Here is a 21048-nt window from a genome sequence, read left to right as displayed (position 1 = left end):
CCCAGCTTCTTCCACAACATAACATAGCAGTGGAGGTGAAACTTTCATTAAACCAATAATAACCTGATATTTCATTTTCTGAAGATATAGTATGCCCACTACATCATTCAGTGGCCCCTATATGAAATCCTAGGTGAGAAATTTCATTCAGAATTAAGGGACAGGAAACTTTATTTTCCTTTGAGTGGTTAATTAGCACTCCAAATGATAGCATTTCCCTTTCTATTTCAGATATCTAGAAGTTCAAAACCAAATTAGTGGCTCAGATTTAGTGTCTGTGCAAGCACCTACATCTCAATATCTGGTTTCTAATTTCTCCCCTGGTTTTGACCTTCCAGTTTAAGTTGTATTTCTTCTTGACCCTAATTTCACTTATAGGTTAATTACTATTTTATTATACCTATTTCTTTGAAATAAGGGGGATATAAGTTTTTCAATAATTGATGACTGGTAGAAGAAAATCCAAGGTAGTAGTAGTTAGTTTTATGCTGAAGCTTCCATAGCAGTCAGTTAAAAAGTGAAATGCTGTTATGGATACATATAGCTGAATTTTTCTAGGGTGCCTGCAAATGGGGTTGTTACAAAGTGTGTATCTCTTACCTGCTTACCAATAGCAAAACAATTTTCTTATTTACATTACTTATCCCTTGCTTTCTCATTGTCATCAACAAAAGCACATAAAGGATCATCATAGGATCATCAAAAACAGGAATTAAATAGACCTATAAATAGCAGGTACCAGATGGTCAAGTTAGACATGAAAATGCGCATGCTCTAAGATCATCCTTAGTTAAAATTATACAGACTCCATGCAAAACATAAGCAAATACAATTTCATCCAGTAAAAATACACACTGAATCATGCAGTTAGCTCTATTTAAATGAGTCCAAGGACCTTCAAACATTTTTTGCTTTTTTTTTACTGAATTCTGCTTTGTTTAATAATATTTGAAATAGGTGAACTCTCAGTCAGGATTTAGAATTCCTCTGTTACATAGAAATGCTGTTGTCTTAGCATGTATAACAGAATTTTCTTCATTAAGGAAGTTAGATTATTTTAATTCTTATTATTTGAAATTAACACCATTAAGGTAAACACTATCAATTATCTGTTTCTCTCACTGGCTATTTGATACCAATTACATTGGTTTGAGGAACATCTCCTTTCTTCTTTCTTCAAACTTACCTTTATTTCCTACTATTGGCATCTTTGACTCATTCCTATTCTTTGTATATTAGATCAGTCCCTCCCATTTTTCTGCCTAAATCTTGACACTGAAATGCCATTTGCAGTTGTATTTATGGTTTTCTCAAAGGATTTATTATTCTCTTCAAACTATTTGCCATTGTTCCATTTCATTCATTCATAAAACAATAAATAGCTTTTCAACCCTGTGACCTTACCTAGGAAGTATTAAAGAGGGGTTAAATGAAGGAAGTTTTCCCTAAGTAACTACATTTCAGAAAATGCTGAATTAAGCCAAATTAAAATGTTTTTATTCACAGGGTTTTTTTTTTATATGTCAATGTTCTTCTCTAAGGGAGTAGAAGATATAGTATATAATATACCATAGTATTTTTGGCTACAAAATTATTTTCTTTCAGAGGAGTATTCATTAAGACTAGAGTTTTATGGAGCAAACATTTGGAAATAATTTCACCTTAATTCCTCTGGCCTGCCCATGTATTAGCATTAGTACTGTGCCAGGGCTTGCCTTCTTATTTGATTTATAGTTGTAGGTGCTACTGTTAGGAAGGAGTTCAGTTTGGTGATGCCAGGAAGTCAGATAGAGTGAGACATGAAACCAAAGACAAGAAAGCAAACAAATTTTATTACACTCTGTAACAGAGTGGGCCCCGGCCTAGTGTCAGACAGGCCCTGACTGCTTACTGTGAGGTTTCTTTTATGGGGTTTTGGCAGTGCAGAGAAGTGCTTGATTGACAATTCTTGGTGCTGGAAGCCTGCTCTGACTGATGGAATGGAGACGTGGGCTGTGCTCTGGTGTTTTTCTTTATCTGGGGAGTGCCTGCACTCTGAAGTTTCTCATCTGGGAATGTTGGGACATCTCAAGTCACTCCTGGCCTTTATGGCTTCATCTAATTAACTCTGTGTGTCATTTATGGCTTTCTGGTTTTATCTGATTAACCCTTTGAGTCCCTTTTGGTGGGCTTTTCTCTCTTTGAACCCCCTTATGTCTGTCTGTCTGTCTGCTTAACACTACCAGGTCACTTAGCAATATATGTAACATTGATGTTATAAACATCAATGACATTAATTGGAAGGACATGGAAGAATGGAGAAAAGAAAATATAAAAGTGAAATCAATTGAAATACCTAGATGCATCTACTAGAGCAGTGGCTCTTTAATTGTGGTACACATACCAGCTGCATCTGCACCACCTGGGAACTTATTAGGCATACAAATGCTTGACTCCACCCTAGACCTTCTGAATCTGAAACTGCTCTGGGCCTCAGCAGTTTGTGTTTCAATAAGCCCTCTAGGGAATTCTGATGATCATTAGAGTTGAAGAACTGCTCTACTGGAGCCTATTGCTATTGCCCTATTTTTGCCATTAAAATATCAGAAACATTCAGTTATTTCTAATGTGTTATTTATAATATGCCCTATTACTCAAAATATTTAAGTTGGTTATAATTTAGGAAAAGCATGTATATAACAGTGCTGTTGAAATAGAAGTAAAAAGCTCTGAGCTTTTCTAAGATTAATTTCTAAAGTAGATTTTTATCACCTGTGACCTAAACAAAGAATAGTATGTGGTACCATATACAAGGTCTTAATAAATTTTACATCAAATGCAAAACACATTAAGTTTCATCTGAAGATTTATGCTACACATCTGGAAGTGATAATTTATTATCATCAAAATTCAGCAACAATCTCCTTTTATAATTCATAATCATAATAATAAACTACCTTGTATAGAGTGCCTGCCATGTGCCAGGCATTACACAATAATTTATATATAATTTCACTAACTCATCATAACCGTGTATGAAGTAGGAGTGATCATTTCCCACTTCAAAGATGAGGAAATTGATAATCAAAATAAGTAAGATAGTATTTTGTTAGGAATTGTTAACCTACAAGAAGGGAAAGTTAGAGCCTCTTCACTTGTAGGTGAATGTATCTACACTCCCATATTAACACATAACGCTAAGGCGCTCATGGCTTTCCTGGGTTTTGCCTTATTTCTGTCACCGTAATTTAAGTGAATTAAATAGTACTACTTATACTCCTAAGTATGAGTCTTTTAATTAATCTATTACTCTTCTTGCAGTTTTTAAAATTTATGCCAGGAGTAAAAAAATTAAGTTGGTACGTACTGTAAACAGAAAATGATCTTAAAATCAATTTATAAGCCAAGTAAATAGTATTATAAGAACTGTTCCAAAGTTTGCAAGTTTCTAAATATAATATGATATGAATATCAATAGATACTCAGAGGCAATGAAGTGTGAGAGTCAAAAGCATAGACTCGACCCAGTCTGTCTTTTGCCATATGAATGACCTAGGGCAAGGAAGTTTACCTTAGTATGCCTCGGTTCCCTCACATGTAAAATGGGGTCATAAAAGTAACCTCTCCCATTGCTACTATAAAAAATAAGTATATGTACAAAAAAGTAGATAGAACAGGGTCTGGCTCAGAGTCAGTGGGGCTAAATAAACATGAGTTATTATTATTATTATTGACTCTAGACCAAGTTATTGAAGACTGTAGGCAGAAAGGGGAACCCGTTGCAAAGTTGACATAGGAAGTTCCCAACACTTATCACCAATTATAAGTATAATTACACTAAAATTAAAAGAGATCCCAGATAACTAGCCTTCATTACTTTGTAGTCGTTTACTTTCTGTATCTCCAGCTCCACACAGGGTAACAACAGGAATTTTAGGACACTGAGGAGAGAAAACTTCTGGCTTTTACCTAGTGAAGCTGCTAATTAAATCAGATCCTACTAGGAAATATTTGAGGACTGATAGGTAACAATAATGCCTTTCTTTTTTTAAAAAAAAGTCAGATTTTTCATATCTTTTCCTCCTTCAATCCTCATTTCCCTGAGTAGTGCCAATTTAATTTGAGGGTTCTAGTCTTCTTAATGTCCTCACATCAATTGATGAAGTTTACTCTTATCTATACTGAGCTCCTACTATGTTATTTTCTTTGCTCAAAACTCTTGCCCTATCATTTCAACTTTGATCATTTATTTGCAGATAACGTGACTAAATAAATCCTATGATCTGAAATTATGTTTTCCTTTTTACCTTATTTTATTTTTATTTTTACTTGTTCTTACTCCATGGGCTTTTGTGTCATACCATTAAGATCTTACAAATGAAAAAGAATTGATAAAATCTTCTTTACCATGTGCTAAGGATAGATTACTCTCCAATCCTTTCATGTATTAAGAATGGCTACATTGAGGACTCAGTGATCCAACTTTCAAATGAAAGCAGAATATCTTATTAGAAACTGAAGCTTTCTTATGGTTGGCTAGATGGTACTTAAAAAGGAATGCCCCCTGTTAACATTTAAGAGGTTGATAGATTTTGTTCGAAAGTGACATCTATTTTCATTCACTATGACATAGATACATTTTTTTTATTTATTCAAATCTTTTGCCCTTTAGCATTTTCACTGTTAAGATTTAGATGAAGATTAAATGAAATCAAAGCACAATGGTCCAAAAATATTTCCTGGCTTTCTTAATTTTCACTGAATGATCATGATTTTTTAGAAAAGATTTTCTTTTCTTAAAATAGAAGAAACTCATTCCAGTCTCACATTTATAATTACAAAGTTCTTCATCTTAGGAATTCTTAGAGAAATTCATCTTAAAGTACCCATACATATTATTATCACTTTTACTTCATCAAAGAGTCAGGCTAAAGAATGAAAATTCATCATATAGAAATATATATCAAATTTTGAACATTTTTGGTTATTGCCTGAGCAAAGATTTTCTTAAATTCTTCTAAATTGAAAATATCTAGAAACAACTTCAGAACTGTGGATTATGAATAAGGTTTTTATATGTATAAATAGAGTCACAATACATAATTGACAATTTTCCCCATACTTATAATCCATATATTTTTAACTGGCATAAAAGTGGAAAATGTATTTACTTTCCTAGACAGCATTATCATTGAATAATAATCATTAAAGAAATACATTTTGGGGAAAGAAAGTGCTCCCTATCCTAATAGCATCTATAAACTGCATCTAAAATCTCAAAAATTAATCTGTGGAAGGTAATAAAAGGTAAGTGGAAGTTAAACTGAATGAATTTCTAAACTGTAATAACCTTGAGGGTCTATTGATGCTTTCTGAGTTAAGGAACTTTGATTAGTTACTAGGTCTTTCAGACCAGGAGGGTGCCATTTAACTGACCTAAATTCCCCTCTAGAAGCTTCAGGGAAAATGAGACATATGTCTCTTCTGGATTCTGAACTGGAAATTAGGCCTCTTTGTCTCCCTCTCCTCCTCTTCCTCCTGCTCATTCTCTTCCTCCTTCCTACTTCCTCCCCTTCTTTTCCCTCCTTTCCCCTTCCTCTCTCATGTTCTCCCCTTCTCTTATGCCATGATTCAGCCAGGCTTCTTTCATATTCCCTGACTGTATTAGGAAATAGTTTCCTACTCAGAACTCCTATGTCTCATTCAGGGAATGTGAGAATAGTGAGAAGCACAGTACCCCTTTTCCTCCTGTGTGTTCCTCACTTTCTCAGGCCCCAACTCCGGCTAGCTCTTACAATAACCTCCTTCCTTCCTGCTCTTCCCCTGGGCTCCAAGGAACACCAAGAACACTACTCAGGTATAGTTACCCTCTTTCTCATGCAGAGTGGGGGTTTGATTAGCCAGTTTTTGCAATAGTAAATGAAATACACTTTGCTTTAGACTCCAGACTTTGTAAGAACCATATGTTCATTGTGGAAGCAAGGAAAGAAATGAAAATAAAATACCAAGTTGCTTTTCATAGCCAATTGGACAAGAGATGTTGGATTGCTTTAAAGAAATGTTATTTGTATTATTAGTCACTTAAAGGTATTTGATTTTTGATTTGCTAAATCTCCCCAAAGCTGCTTAAAAAAGTAGTTAATGAATTGCCTGAAGTCCATGGCTATCATAGATTTATTTGTCCACCAGAATCTGGTCCCACTCATCTACCTTTAATGGAATGATTTAATATGCATGTTTAAGGTTCTCCTAAAGAAAAATCTCCAGGAGGGAAACCACCAGCAAAGATATCACCTGCTGACTCTATAGATATGTCACCTGCTCCTCTAGTACCACCACAACCTAAGCCTGGATTGGAAGAATGGGTCTACGTAGATGAACCAATTCCTGAGGTACAGCAATTTTGAGTCAAGCTAGTAGAATCTGTTCATTCTCCTGTTCATAGTAAGATTCACACCATTATTTTCACTGTCCAAAGGCCTTCCATTGCTGGTAATATATATACTCATCAAAAAGCCAAAATGATTTTTGAGACTACTCATTGAACCACGTCTCATCCTTTCTTTACTCCCTCAAGTTTCTGAGTCATGTTTTGAACTGCTGCTGAGTGCTAAAAGCTGGGGAACAAATGGGTTCTGTGAGGACCAATTTTCTTGGCAAGGATAAGCAGAGATGCAGTTTTCCTGGAAGGATGACTTCCCCAGAACACATATCCAGCAAATTATAACCCTCCTTCCATTTATCATGCTTACATCATAACACTTTAAAATGAAGTTTAACCTCTGACTTTTTAGAAATAGAAGAAAAATTTTGATGCTAACTAAAACTAATAAAAAAAAAAACAGGTAGCTAGCTATCTGGCCTATGAACTTCCAATGAGCATGCCAGTAAAGGTGAGGAGATGCCCCAGGTGAGCCCTGGATACTCCATTCTGTTCTTTGTTCTCTGACAATTGCAAAGCCCAGTTGCCACCTAGGCAAATCTGATTGTTTTACTACATATATCATCTCTGGAAATCACACAGAATGGTCTTTCTTTAAAAATTTTTAAAAGACAAAGAGCTGTTTAAAAGACTCAACCTTTACCTTCTTCATTGCAGTGCTCCCTGATTTCTTACCCTTATGGGCCCTCAGCTCTGACAGTCCATGCCAAGCATTTGAGGCCCAGTCGTGAATTGCAGTGATTGTGTTGTTACTGAGCTTTCCTAGGGAAAAGTCCTATCTCCCCAGCTAGATTATAAACACTGGGGAGATCAGGAACATTTAGAATAATTCACTGTCTTCTGTACAGAATGCAATACAATGGGCTCCAATTAATTAGCATGGACTGGGAAATTAAAACTGAAAATATTTGAAGATGAGAACATTAAATCATAAAATTAGGGATTTGTGCAATTGATACCACTCAGCCAAACAGAAGCTGCTTTGTAAGATAAATATATTAAAAAATTGTCATAAAATTAGGACATAGAAGTGGTGGGAAGGCAATACAATTAAAATGATATTATTGGCAGGGGGTGGAGAGTGAAGGACAAAAATATTGAATCCATTGAAGATATTAGCAGGAAAGGTAGGCTGGGATTCAGGACGAAATCTGCTTGTTTTTGCATTCCTAGAATCTAGTACAGCATTTCCACATAATGGCTGCTCAATAAACATTACTGTGTATGTAAGTAGACTAATCTGAACACAATTTTATCATGAGTTACATTTTTAGGAGACTGGATGGTTCCATTTAGTTCTAAAAGCTACAAATTTCTGTCCAATCCATTCACAAGTGAAAGTTACAGTTTCATCTGGATCTTCTTGCTTAGTATTGCTCTTTTTACTCAATATTCAGAAGAATTTTCACTTTGAAATTATGTTTTTTATACTTTACCATTTAACAGGAAATACCTTCATTTTTAGTACCTTACTGGGAACTGATAGAAAATTCCTATGTAAACTCTGTCAAAACAGTACTCAGGCATCTGAGAGAGGACCAGCATTCTGTGCTTTCTTACTTATATGAGATTAGGTAAGTTAAGTTTCCAAAGTGAGAATTTTTTAGGTATGACATGTAGGCCCCATCTCATTATCTTAATGCCTTACAGAACAAGTTTCCAGCAGTTTCTAAGGCGTCCAGACCACAAGCAAGATTTCGTATCTCAATGGCAGGCGGATTTCAACTCTTTTCCTGAAGACCTGTGGGATGATGAGGAAACGAAAGCTGAACTACACCAAAGAGTGAATGTAAGGGACTCTGTGACTTGCTGGGTCCAGGTCTCCACATTATTAAACTTCACACTGCAAAACCCTAATTCATTCCCTTCTTGCTTTCATGAGGTGTAACGATGAGGAGGGGAATGATTTGAACATTTACTGCCAACTTTCAAGAGCAATGGCTCTTCTGCATTTTGAGTTCAAAATGAGAATATGGTGGTCCTTGCTTCCAGAAAAAGAAGCCAAAGCCAACAGTGCAAGAGCATTGCTGGCATTTGTTTGGTAGACTCCTAACCCCCTTGTTGGGCCATGTAATTATGTCCACACCTGGTGTGAAGTACATGCCTGACTTGAATACAGTCATGTGGTTGGTTGATGTCAGGGGCAGGGGAATGAGAAACTTCATGGAAGACCTAAAGGGTTACCTCTGTTGAGTAAATCCCTTGAGGGTAGCAAATCATATACATCATTCTGTCTCCAGTAAGCACAGTGCCTGGCACTCAAGAAACAGGAAGATTTTCACAAATTCATGATGGAGTATATTACCCTGACGCTTTAGAAAAGGACCTCTGCTGCACAAGAAGACTGATTTCAATCTCTCACCTTTTGTCTTTCCTGTGTAAATTTACAGAACCCCTTAACCTGCCAGAGGAATTCTTTCCCTGAAGTATATAGGCCTTAAATATAAACCTTAAGTATAAGCAGTTAGTAGTCAAATCTGAGTATAATCTCAATACTCATTTGTATAACAACAAAAAGTGCTTATTGAGCATCTCTCATGGTCCTGGCACTGTTCAAAGGGCTGGGGATTCCACAGTGAACAAAAAGTGTGTGACCTCATCATGTTTATTTCTGGTAGCCAGAAGATAGAGAATAAGCAATAACAGGTAAACATATCATAAGTATTTCATTGTTAACAAGTGCTATGTGAAGAACAAGAAAGCAGGGCAGTGTGGAGGGGAATGTTGATGCACGGTTGTATATATGATGGCTGTGGAAAGGTCCAATGAGAAGGTGACATTTGAGCAAACTCAGTACAGGAGTGACTGAGTAAGCCATGTAGATACTGGAGTAAGAGTGTTTCAGGCACAGGAAGAAGCAAAGCAAAGGCACTTTGCCTTTGGGTGTCTGAAGAACAGCAAGGGGTGTGGCTGTTGCAGAGTGAGCGTGGGCCAGAGTGGTTGGTGATGAGGCCAGAGAGATCATAAGGGCGTAGATTATCTAAGGCCTTGGAAGTCCTTATTAAGATATTGGTATTGATCGGAATGAGAGTTGAAGCCTTTGTTCCTGGTTTTAAGAGTCTATAGTGCAGGAAGACAGCAAGTCTTACAAGTAGTAAACAGCAAGAAACCATTGGGAAACCAACTGGGAAGCTATTGAAATTAAGTAAAGGCATTATAGTGACTATGAGTGGGGTGATGGAGGGTTCACCCAAGATGGGTTGAATTAACAAATATCCTAATAAAACTGAAGTATTTTACCTGTTCTTAGATGTTCCTCAAACAGTAATTAATAGCTACTAAATCCTAAAGCATACCTCCTTTCCTGCTCTTTCCTACTTATTTATAATGCCAGCCCTCTTGTATACTTCTTCCCCATGTCTGCCAGGTGAGTTTTGGTAGATTGAGAAGGTTTTTAAATTTAAAATATCTTATGTGGGATTTTTTTTGTAATTCCCAAAGTACCATATGTTTATTATAGATAAATTAGGTATTAAAAAGAAGCAAAATAAAAAATGACAAATCCGTAATTCCACTGCCAGTAGTTAACCATTTTTACTATCTTTCTTGAAAAAAGATGACTGCAACGTACATATTGGTTTTTAACATTCTTATTCAATAAGAGACCATGTTTTCTTTCTCAATAAAAATTCATCTACCTCATTCTTATATATCTAAGAGATATTTTAATAATTAATTATTCTATTTAGCAAATTGCTATTACTAATCACCATTTCATTAACAAATATTCATAACAAATTTTTGTTACAGAGAATTTATACAGTAAAATTTCATCCAGCTAAATATTTGCCATATCCTTAATTATTTCCTTGGGAAAATTTCTAATTTTCTTTAAGTATGCTTAGTTTTAAAATACATGAAAAATTTGAAGATTTGCAAATTTTAAAAAATTTACATATAAAAATTTACATAATTAAAATTTCATTCCAAGTAACAAATCATGAAAATGTGTCAGGTATTGAGTTATATCTTTTTTATAAATCATTTGTTTTTCACATGGAACACACATATTCCCAGTTTGATGTTTGCCTTACATTATTTGAGGTGAGTTTTAATGCAGAAAGCTTTTAATGTTTATGTAGATAAATAAAGGAAAATTTTCTTTTATAGCTTGTATTTGTGGTCCATTTAAAAAATACATATCCACCCCAAAATTATATACAAATGTGCCACTTTTAATGCTTTCAAGTTTTGTATTTTACTTTAAAATATTTAAGTTATTAATTATTTTGATAGGGATCTCATTTTATTATTTCAAAAAGTCAGTCAAATGGTATGAGAAAACTTTCAAATATATCACATACAGTTGTATATGACATATATGTATGTGGATGTCTGTATTATCTGTGGATATCTTTTTGATTTATCAATCTATTTAGTTATTTATAGTGGATATATTCCCCTTTGTCTTTATTTTCTTGACTTATATTAAACATGAAAGAATAAAAAATAAATATAACTTCAAAAAGGACCTAGAAAATAAACCTGAGAAAAGGAGAAGGGAATTAATGAGGATAAAAGCAGAAATGGACAACTTGGGAAATTCAAAACATTGAACTTAAACTATCAATCCAAACAAAGCTGAGAAGCTTCTTGCAAGAATCGTCTAGGAAAAAACCCAAACTTCCCTTTAAGTAGAGATTTGGATATATCCCATAGGTTCTGATTATAGGATTTTCATTATGATGAATTACTAAATATTATGGAATTGCAGTACTGATATCCTCACTGACCACGTAATTATCTAAAAGGATGTTTGTTTCGTTTCCAAGTGATAAATGTCTTTGCTTAACCTTTGTCCTTTGCTTCAGATTCTGTTGTATTATAATCAGAGAATTAAGTATATAGAGATTTTATTTTTAATTAACTTTAATAATCTTTTAAACTTATTTTAATTTTTTAGTTGACTAAAATATGAGAAATCCCATGGATACTAGAAAATAACATATAGTCTCTATTTGGAAGGATCAATAAGTTTTGGCTAAATCAACCTCATTATTGATATTATAATGCTTCCTATTAGTGACTTCTCAGCAGGAGTGTGTAGTAGAGAAACTTGTGAAGTGTACAAAAATAAACCTGACTTTGCTTCTGGCCCTGTGTCCAAACTCATTAGGTTTAGGATGGGCCCTAATATCACATTTTCTTTTGGAAGTGTCATCGGTAATTCTGATCAAAACAATTGCTCTATTCTTTTTTTACTTTTTTACACCTTTATAATCTTGCAAAAACTAATTTAAGTTAAGGACCCCTTGACTATTACATTTCTGTCCATTTTCTTTGCTACAGTGTTTGATGTATAGATTTTAGTGCAGCAGCAGTTTTAGCTAAGCACCGAGTATGTGTATGTGCTGGCACTGCCTCGTTTCATTCTAGGACAACCCTCTGAGGTGGGAACTTGTGATACTCCCATTTTATAGGTGAAGAAATACGGTGATGAGATAACAAGTGGCCATGCTGGAAGCTGAACTCAAGTTGCCTTGCTCCCCAGCCCATGCCCTTAACTGTTCGTTAAACTGCTTCCTTCTCTGATGCAGCATTATTTGATATGTGAAGATGCACAGTAAGGTATATCTCCATGGTCTCCTACACCTTTTACAGTGTATAATAACCATCTTTGTCCCAAAGTACTTTTGTGTCTTGAATTCTACTTCATCTGATGTCAATATCATGAGCCCTGACTTTATTTTTTATTTGTATTTGCTTCATGTAAGGTTTTATTTTTTATCTTTTTGGCATGTTGTTTTATGTGAGACTCTAGTAAATACCATTCAAGTTGAATTTGGGTTTTTGAACCAACAGAGAACCTTTACAACTTTTGTAAAGGTGTTCGTTTTTAGTGGTTTTGTCCATTTACTTCGTCTAACAAAATTAATAGTCATGAGTTTTTCTTACTACAACCTACCTCTGATTATTTAGGGATATTTAGTATTCCTAATTCTCGTCAAATAAAGTATGAAAACCAGCCATGCCTTTGGGTAAGCCCAGACCCTCTTTATGCCTTTAATTTTCCTTGTTCTTGGATTATTCCAATTCTGAGAAGTCAATGCAGAGATGCTCATATGTGCCAAGGCCTCACAGTGAGTCAGGAGAAGAAAGAGAGCTAGAAATAAGGTCTCAGGCTTTTGCACTTTCTCCTGTGCTATGGTCCTTGCCTATCTTTTAAAAATATATAAATGTTTGATAAGTACAAGCCCAGTCCTCAATGAATGTCCCTCATCTGTAGAAAGACCATGGAGATATATACCAAGACCACCTTTAAAACAATGGTGTCTTGTTCTGATGCTTGGCATATGGCTATAAAAATGCCTGTGATATTTTCATTGCATGTGTAGCCCCCACAAGGTAACAAACCAAAATGCATTCCATAAACACAATATCACAGAAATAAAACCACTGTTGGCCCTGGAATCAGCTTGCTTGCTTTCAAATTCCTGAATTTCCCACATTGAAACCATAAACAAGTAACTTAACCTCTCTGGGAATCAATTTTCTCATCAGAAACTTACCTCTTGGATATTGTGGGGATTACTGAGGTAATCAATGCAAAGCACTTAACACAATGCCCAACACATAGTAAACGTTCAAAAAATGATTATTATTGTGAAAACTGTAAAGTTTTTTTGGACTATATATATTTCATTAATGGAATATTTTATTAAACAGGTATTTATTACTATGAATAACATCATATTCTTATTCTGATAAGATTATAATAGTTTTCATTAATTGAAGAAATATTGTGTGCCAAATAGTGTGCTAAGTGTTTTTTATACATAAACTAATTTATTCTATACGGCACATCCAAAAGGTAAAGTAATATCCCCATCTTACAGATAGAGTAACTGAGACCTAATATAGTGGTGCATATTACCCAAGACCACAGGCTCTATTCTGGCTCCACCACTTACTCATTATTTGACTGGAAAAATAACCTCTATGACTAAGTATCCTTCTCTGCAAAATGAAGATAATAATAGTACCAAAGGTCGTTGTAAGGCATTAAATAAGTAATGTAAGTATAGTTACTTATATTCTGACACACTGTCACACATAGAAAGGCTTCCATACATGGTAACTATTGTTATCCATACTTTTCATATGTATAATTATCATTGCACTTTCATACATATGAATATATAGTACATATAATATATAATATTCATATATGTATAATTATCATTATTATTGTAAGTGGCAGAACTGGGATCTTCAAAAGATTTTCCACTGCTAATTCTTCAGTACAAAGCTTATTTGTGGACAGTCCCATTAAGCTCAGACAGCATTCCTTTGTGCATTGCTTTACGAATGACTACTCATGATTAATTAACAAGTTTATTCCCTTGGATTAAATACAACTGCTTATTTCTTCCACCAACAACACCCCATTTCCCCAGAAATTCCCTGAAAGGATGTTTCAACCACACAAATTTTCTGAGGCAGGATTTGAATGCATAAAACAAAGTGAACTGTGGTGGATCTGTGGTAGATATGGACTTATGATTTGGTGGGCTAGTCTTAGAAAGTGAGGGCCTGACAGTAAAAGCTAGCTAATTATTGGTTGAATGAAGGAATAAAATATATGAGTGCTCTAAAATTTTTAAATTTTCTTCAGGCAGATTTTTAAGGCAAAGAAGGGATTTTAGTTTTATTACACCCAGTAATTTGAGCCATGTCCCTAAAGCTTCACATGACAGTGATGTATCTTTGGGTTCAGGATTTACGAGACCGCCTGTGGGACATTTGTGATGCCCGGAAGGAAGAGGCAGAGCAAGAGCGCATGGATATCATTAGTGAGAGCTGGTTTCAGGACTTGATTGGGATAACGATGAACCATTTCTTCTCACTGATGCAGGTAAGAGCAGCCTGTTAGGGCACTTACTTCCACAGACCCATCCCTCATGTAACAATTCCTTTGGGAATGCGAGGGGTCTCTTCGGGGCTTATATTAGTCACAGCACTTAGCCTGAGCTCCAACTTGCTGAGGAAGTTAGCTGAAATAAATCATTCTGGCCTGGGCTAAACAAGCACCAGAACTGGAAGCATCCCACACAACCAGCTTCCAGGCGGCCTAGAACCACACAGAGGACAGCAGAGATGAAATCTATCCTGCATGTTGTTTCAGCAGCCTTTCATAGCAGACACCCAGAGTGGCCAGCAGAAGCCCCAAGAAAGCGGCCTTGACACAAAGCATGGGCTAGATGCTAATCAAATTTAGCGGGCATTTGATTCTAGAAAAAACTGACCATTGGATTAGAAAAAGAGACTGTTCATCAGAACAGCCTGATTAACTTATATTTGCAGCTTGACTAACTTATATTTATCAAAATAAAATACTGCACTGAACAAGATAAGACAGACATTGATCTTATTCTCAGACTGATGTCAATAGGGGAGAGAGCACAGACCATGTCTCAATATCCAGCTCTGCCAAGAAAAAGAGCTAGAGAGATTTTAAGAGCTGGGATAGGGTGGGGTCAGAGGCCTTCTGTGTTTGCTAACTAGCCTTGCCTAAAGGAAGAGTACATTTCTGCTCTTCATGACAGGAGGCGATTTTACCACTTGGAGCAAGGCACCCTCCGAGGAGCAAGTTTGGCTCCTTCCCTCGCAGAGGAACTGGTGGAGAAGGGTGATATCTTCCTTACGGATTGTGTTTCAAAGAGATGATGCCCAGGGCCTTAAGAAAGACAGTTCTAAAACTGGCAAAAACCTTTTTAAAAGATTTACACCTCAAAGGGAAAGAGAAAGGATTTACAATGAAAAGTTTTCTAAAGTAAATATTCTAAGAAAAGGGAGGTAAGGAGCCTAGAGTTAGAAAGAAGACTAAAGTTTAGTCAAGCTGAGAGGAATATTAAGGCTGTTTTGGTCAAGTCATGTCTACCTGAGTATTTTTTCCTAAGAGAATAACCGTGAGGATAAAGAATGGAAAAGGGTACATTTTTAGTCTTCAACTGATTAATGTGCTTGAGGGATAATGCAAGAAAGGAGAATATTTACCTGACAATCCCCAGTGCTAGCACACAGTGGGTGTTAAATAAATGCTGTTCAACAAATGATGGTGACTGCTAGAAAGCGACAAGTCAATGGTGCAGGGGAACAGGTTGGACAATAGGAGGCCTGAAAAGTCACCAGACACCTGAGAGGCAAGAGCAGCCTCACTGACAGCTAGCTCTGGGATCCACATGAAAGTGCAAGGCATGGGGCTGTGAAGGATGAACGTGAGACTCCCTGTCAGCCTCAGTCCAGCATCCCTGGACACCCATTTGGGCAAGCAGAGACTAAATATTGAACAGGTATGTCAAAAGCTTATGGCAGAAGCAACTGAAACCCAAAAGTGAAGGCAAGAGGAAGAGAGAATTTTGTGAATCATTCTCATTAGTCTGAGCAATACATGCCTCTTCTAGAGATGATAACTCATACATCTCAGCAATACCTAGATTTAAGGCTCTCATCCTGAGAAACTGAATCCACATCCAGAACCAACTTGGAAACAAGAAGATAAAGGAAAGGGCAGCAAGTAAAAGCTAATGTTTGTTAAGTTCTTACTCTGTACAAGGAGTACAAGGACTTTCATGTAGGATACATTAAAACTTCACAACAACCCTATGCTATAAATTCTATATAATGCTCATTTCATAGATGAGGAAACTGAGGCAAATGGTGATGAAGGTATAAAGGTTATCCTAATATACTGATTTTTAAACTTATTTACCAAATAATGTAATGCTATGCTTTAATGACTAATTATTTTTCCCCTTTCACTATTTCACCCATCCCCCACCTCTTTCTCCTATGGCAACAACCAGTCTGTTCTCCATGTTTATGAGCCCATTTTTGTTTTGCTTTGTTTGCTCATTTGTTTTGTTTTTAGATCCCACATATAAGTGAAATCATATGATGGTTGTTTTTCTCTGTCTCACTTATTTCACATAGTACAGTACTCTTTGGGTCCATTCATGTTGTTGCAAATAGTGAGATTTTATTTATTTTTATGGCTGAATAATATTCCATTGTGAATATGTGCCACATATTCTTTATACATTCATCTATTCATAAACACTTAGGTTGCTTCCATATCTTGGCTATTGCAAATAATGTGATAAACATAGGGATGCCTAAATCTTTTCAAGTTAGTGATTTTGTTTTCTTCAGGTAAATTCCTAAGAGTGGAATTCCTGGGTCATATGGTATTTCTATTTTTAGTTTTTTGAGAAACCTTCATACTGCTTCCATAATGATTGCTATTTACATTCTCACCAACAGTATACAGGGGTTCCCTTCTCTCCACATCCTCACCAATACCTGTTATTTTTTTTTTTAAATATTAGATTAATAGTTTTTATAACCTTACAACAGTATTCTTCAACTCCCAAAGTTATTTGTCAGTATCTGATTTGTACAAATTGGCTTTACATTTACATGCTACTCATTTGTAAATGTGGTATTATGCAGGTTCTCATGAGTATAATTTACAAGATTCATTTTTTTATTACTGGTTTACCAAATCTAAGCATGACAAATGCAAATACTTATTGTCAAACTGTGAGATTAGTCTATGTATGAATATTTTTAAACTCAATTTGGTTGCTCTGTAAGGAAAGAGAAAAATGTTTAGTTTTCCTAATCATTTTGAAATGCTGGTTTTAAAAGTCAGTTAACTATATATTTATTTTTAAAATCCAAGTAGAGTATTTAAAGTATGTTCTATAATATTAAACAATGTAGGATGATTATTTTATAATAGATTCAAATTAACAAAATGAATTTCTTCCTGTTTCAATCATTTAGCTAGAAAAGTTTAATAATGCCAAAAACAGTTTATCAGGAGCAATTTGGCTTATACTTTTCTGTATCAAAAACAAATTTATTGGAACTTTCCTTGTCTTTTATTACAGACTATAATGCAAAAGCATTTACTTGTTCTAAACTGTGAATATGACAGTAGAGGACTATTTCTTGATGTTTTATGAAATAAATGGCAACATTAATTGCTTGATAAATATAAGGATCCCTTCATAAATATCCTTTCGTTAGGCTCAGCTAAGGATTTTGAACACTAGGTCAGTTCTGCCCTTTTTTAGAAAATGTGTTCTATAATGAACTAAATATCATAAAATACATCTGCATATAAACTTCAATCTTTAGGCCCTCAGGTACTGGTTTAAGTAACCCCACTAAACCAAAGCAAACTCTGGAGGTAATGTTCACACCACCAAAGAGAAGCACAGATACACCTGATTTGACATCTAGTGGGACAACTGTTTGGGAAACTCATTGTCTACATTTGTTCATTTGGCCCCCACGGAGGGTCTCACTATGCATGCATCCCACCATCACTGCAAAGGGAAATGAGCAGCTGGCAAGGAGTCACTTGTGAGTAACTGAAGCTCGCCTTGCCACCAAGTCCTCCGCGCTTCTCCATTTGCCCCACGGCGTGTACTAGCAAAGTCAGCAGAGGTGTTTTGCTGCAAGCATGGAGAAGTGATCTCCCTACTGTCCATAGTGGGGAAAAATGGCAATGTAAAAAGAGAACTGTTCATATCAATTTGCCTTACCACTTGTCATTTCTCCACAACTGGGTGAAATAGTCCTAGAGGACCAAAACCTAGTCTTATTTTGTACTTCAGTTTTTTGTATTTGTATATCTATATTTTTATTTTGTATTTGTATGTATCATATTTTTGCTATCTCCCATATCTACTAACCTGTTTCTTATGATGGAAGACATTCAAATGTTTGTTAATGTATTCTAGTGTTCAGGAAAAATTTTTAATGTTGAAATAATGAGTAATATACTCCAGACATCATATATACTGTAATCTTTTGTCACAGTATTAAGAGGCATAGAAATGTTAAGTGCAATTATCTAGTTAAGTGGAATCATATTCAGTAAGTACAGAGAACACAGTCACCACTTATCTTTAATTTTTATGAAAATTTAGATATGCACTTGTAGCCAATTCTCTTTATTTATTTCCATTAAAGTAGTGCTTACAGAGCTTCTATGGGAAATATACACACATCAGCTTTTTCTTTCTTGGGTATTAACATTTATATTTGCTATCAAAGGCAGAACTAAACCGTTTCCAAGATACAAAGAGACTCCTTCAAGATTACTACAGGGGGATGGAATGCAAAATCCCAACAGATGATGACAGTAAGAGATTTACTCGAGTCCCATTGGTCCAACTGAATGGTAGAGACATTTTGGAAAATCAACTTAGGTAAGGCAAGCTATCGTGTCACCCTGTAATTGTTATGAGCATAAAGCTTCATGATTTTAACCACTAATAAAAAACATACTTACTCCTAAAAAAAAAAAATACTCCTGTATCTGCAAACCCAAAATCCAACAAAGTTCTAAAACTGAAATTTTTTTCCTAACTTCAACTGAAGACTATGGATATGCATTATTTGTCCAATTTAGAGTGATTATTAACTCATTTTGCTGTAGAGGCATAGTGTGTTTTATTATGGAGTGCCTCCTACAGTCTCTGTGGGAATATTTGGGAGTATGTTGCATATATAAATTCTGAATTCACAACACTTTTGGCCCCAAACGTCTTCAGCAGAGAATCATGAAACTACCAGTTTTAAGAAAGGTGCTAAGCAGTTCTGTGTGTGTGTATGTGTGTGTGTCTTTGTCACATACAAATGAAATGGAAAGGGGTCATGAGCCTTCTTTTACAGGGAAGGAAATTGAGAAAGAATAGACTTAGTCTTATGTGATTATGACTTCATGAAACTGAAAGTCTTATCAGTAGTCTAACATCAGATTGCTGCCAGCAAGAAAATAATCTTGGTGGCAAGGGTAGAAGAAAAATTATATGTTCAATCAGACGCTCCTGTGCAATATAAAAGCTTATAAATGATTGTCTTTATAACCCAATGGGTGGGGGCGGTGGAAGGACAAGATCCCAAACTCCAAAAAACTAAAAACCTCGTTAAGAAATGGGGGGTGGAAGTTGGTGGTAATTCCTGCAAAATAGATCCCAACTATAAAACATTAAAAGAGAGCAAAAAGTAAGAATTAAAATAATAAAGCACAAAACTCAAATTCCTTAAAATTAAATTAATTAATTTTAAAAATTAATAAAATAGAATTAAGAATTAAAGTAATATTTTCTCATGACCAGTGAGTGGGTCATGAGAAAAAGGGAAACTGTACATATAAAGAGGAAAAAAAAGAAATTAGATTTTAAAAATAATATCCAGGCACTGAACACTAAATTTAAACCTCCAAGGAGATGGGCTATGTATTATTATACATTGAAAATAGTGTATGTACTAAAAGGAAAAAAAGGGACGCAAACTGAACAGTCCAAGCAGATTTATTGCTAAACCTGAGAGGGACCCCTCTGTTCTGGTGAGTAGAACAAAGAAGGCTTCTCTTACAGGCTAAGAGGCTTTTTATGGCTGGGATTTTTTGTCAGGCTTTTGAGGGGACAGTCAGGGAAAGGGTGGTCCTGTGGCTTGCTGAGGTGTCCTCCAGAAAATGTTTGTAGTCTAAGTAAAATGAAACCTAGGTCTCTGAGATGGTGGGTGGGCTTATTCAAAATGGCGGTCCTCCTGTCCGGGCTCTATCATGTACTCTGTTTTACAAGCTTGCTCAGTCAGTTCAGGTAGTAGGAGTTGCACAAACTCAATATGGGGTAATGGATGTTTTGAAGTCAAAGAAATCCAGTTTTAGTCCTGGGTCTGCTATTTACTAGCTGTAAGTAAGTAAATTAAGACTATTTGTTTGGGAAATTCACCCCAACTCTCTTAAGCCTTAGTTTCTTTATCTATAAAGTAGGGTTGTGAAGATTGCAGAAAAGGAAATCCTCAAAGCACATTGTACCTTTTCTGGGAATCAGAAAACTTGATATCTAGACCCAGTAACTTTCAATAAGTGGTAACTATTATTATTGTTTTATGATACAACAATAAACTATTTTACTTACATGCACTATTTTAATTGTGAGTATTGCATGTTCTTGTTTTGTTTGTTTTACTCTCCTTTATTCCAAAAAGGATTTAAGATGATCTCAACAAGAGGGTTATACAGTGATCTGAGGCCCATTTCTTCTCTGTAGACTTCTTCTGTCTAGTGGCATTTTCCCTATCAGGCCCATGTGTGAGCAAGAAAACACTAGAAGGAAAGTTTGTGCCCTCTTCTTGATAGAAATACAATACAAATGTTTAAGTCAGCAAGCTGCTGAAAGAGAACTTTTAAATTAAAAACAATAAAATTCCAAAGGCAATATGAACCCTCAGAACCAGGAAAAGAGGCCAAGTTTCAATGTCCATAGTAGCAGTGCATTCTGTTCTTAGCACAAAATAGCAAGTCAGGCATAATAGGGAAGCTATTAATGTCAGTTAGTAGAATGAAACAAAGAACAGGCAGTTCTTATTTTCTGTAAAACTGCACTCACCTTCACTGCAAGCCCCTGCTCTGGGTGTCTACTGGAAGCCTCAGTCACTCAGTGTGTCTACCAACCAAGCAGTCGGCCACACTGTCTTTAACACTGAGGCATAGTGTGGAGCATTTTCACATAGCTAGTCTATTTTATTCCCCCATAACGACAGCATAAAAATAACGGTAACTAATAATTAGTTAACAATTAGTAATTTCTAATAATTATTAT

At 35.5% G+C, this 21048-nt stretch overlaps 1 protein-coding gene across 2 annotated transcripts in view; it reads left to right on the top strand.

Moving 5' to 3' along the window:
• SPEF2 (sperm flagellar 2) overlaps positions 1–21048 on the top strand; it is a 253222-nt gene that overhangs the window by 158913 nt on the left and 73261 nt on the right. For both annotated transcript variants that reach the window (XR_008995259.1, XM_057495904.1), the window contains 5 exons: positions 6223–6371; positions 7868–7995; positions 8072–8210; positions 14139–14276; positions 18491–18645. Coding sequence is in view for 1 of the 2 variants with exons in the window: in XM_057495904.1 (XP_057351887.1) it covers positions 6223–6371; positions 7868–7995; positions 8072–8210; positions 14139–14276; positions 18491–18645 (709 nt within the window). In the remaining variant the exon portion in view is untranslated. The remainder of the gene's footprint in view (positions 1–6222; positions 6372–7867; positions 7996–8071; positions 8211–14138; positions 14277–18490; positions 18646–21048) is intronic.

Source organism: Manis pentadactyla, chromosome 2, assembly GCF_030020395.1.
Source record: "Manis pentadactyla isolate mManPen7 chromosome 2, mManPen7.hap1, whole genome shotgun sequence".
Classification (NCBI taxonomy): domain Eukaryota; kingdom Metazoa; phylum Chordata; class Mammalia; order Pholidota; family Manidae; genus Manis; species Manis pentadactyla.
The sequence above is the reverse complement of the archived record's forward strand: the minus strand, read 5'-3'. Positions and strand labels throughout refer to the sequence as shown.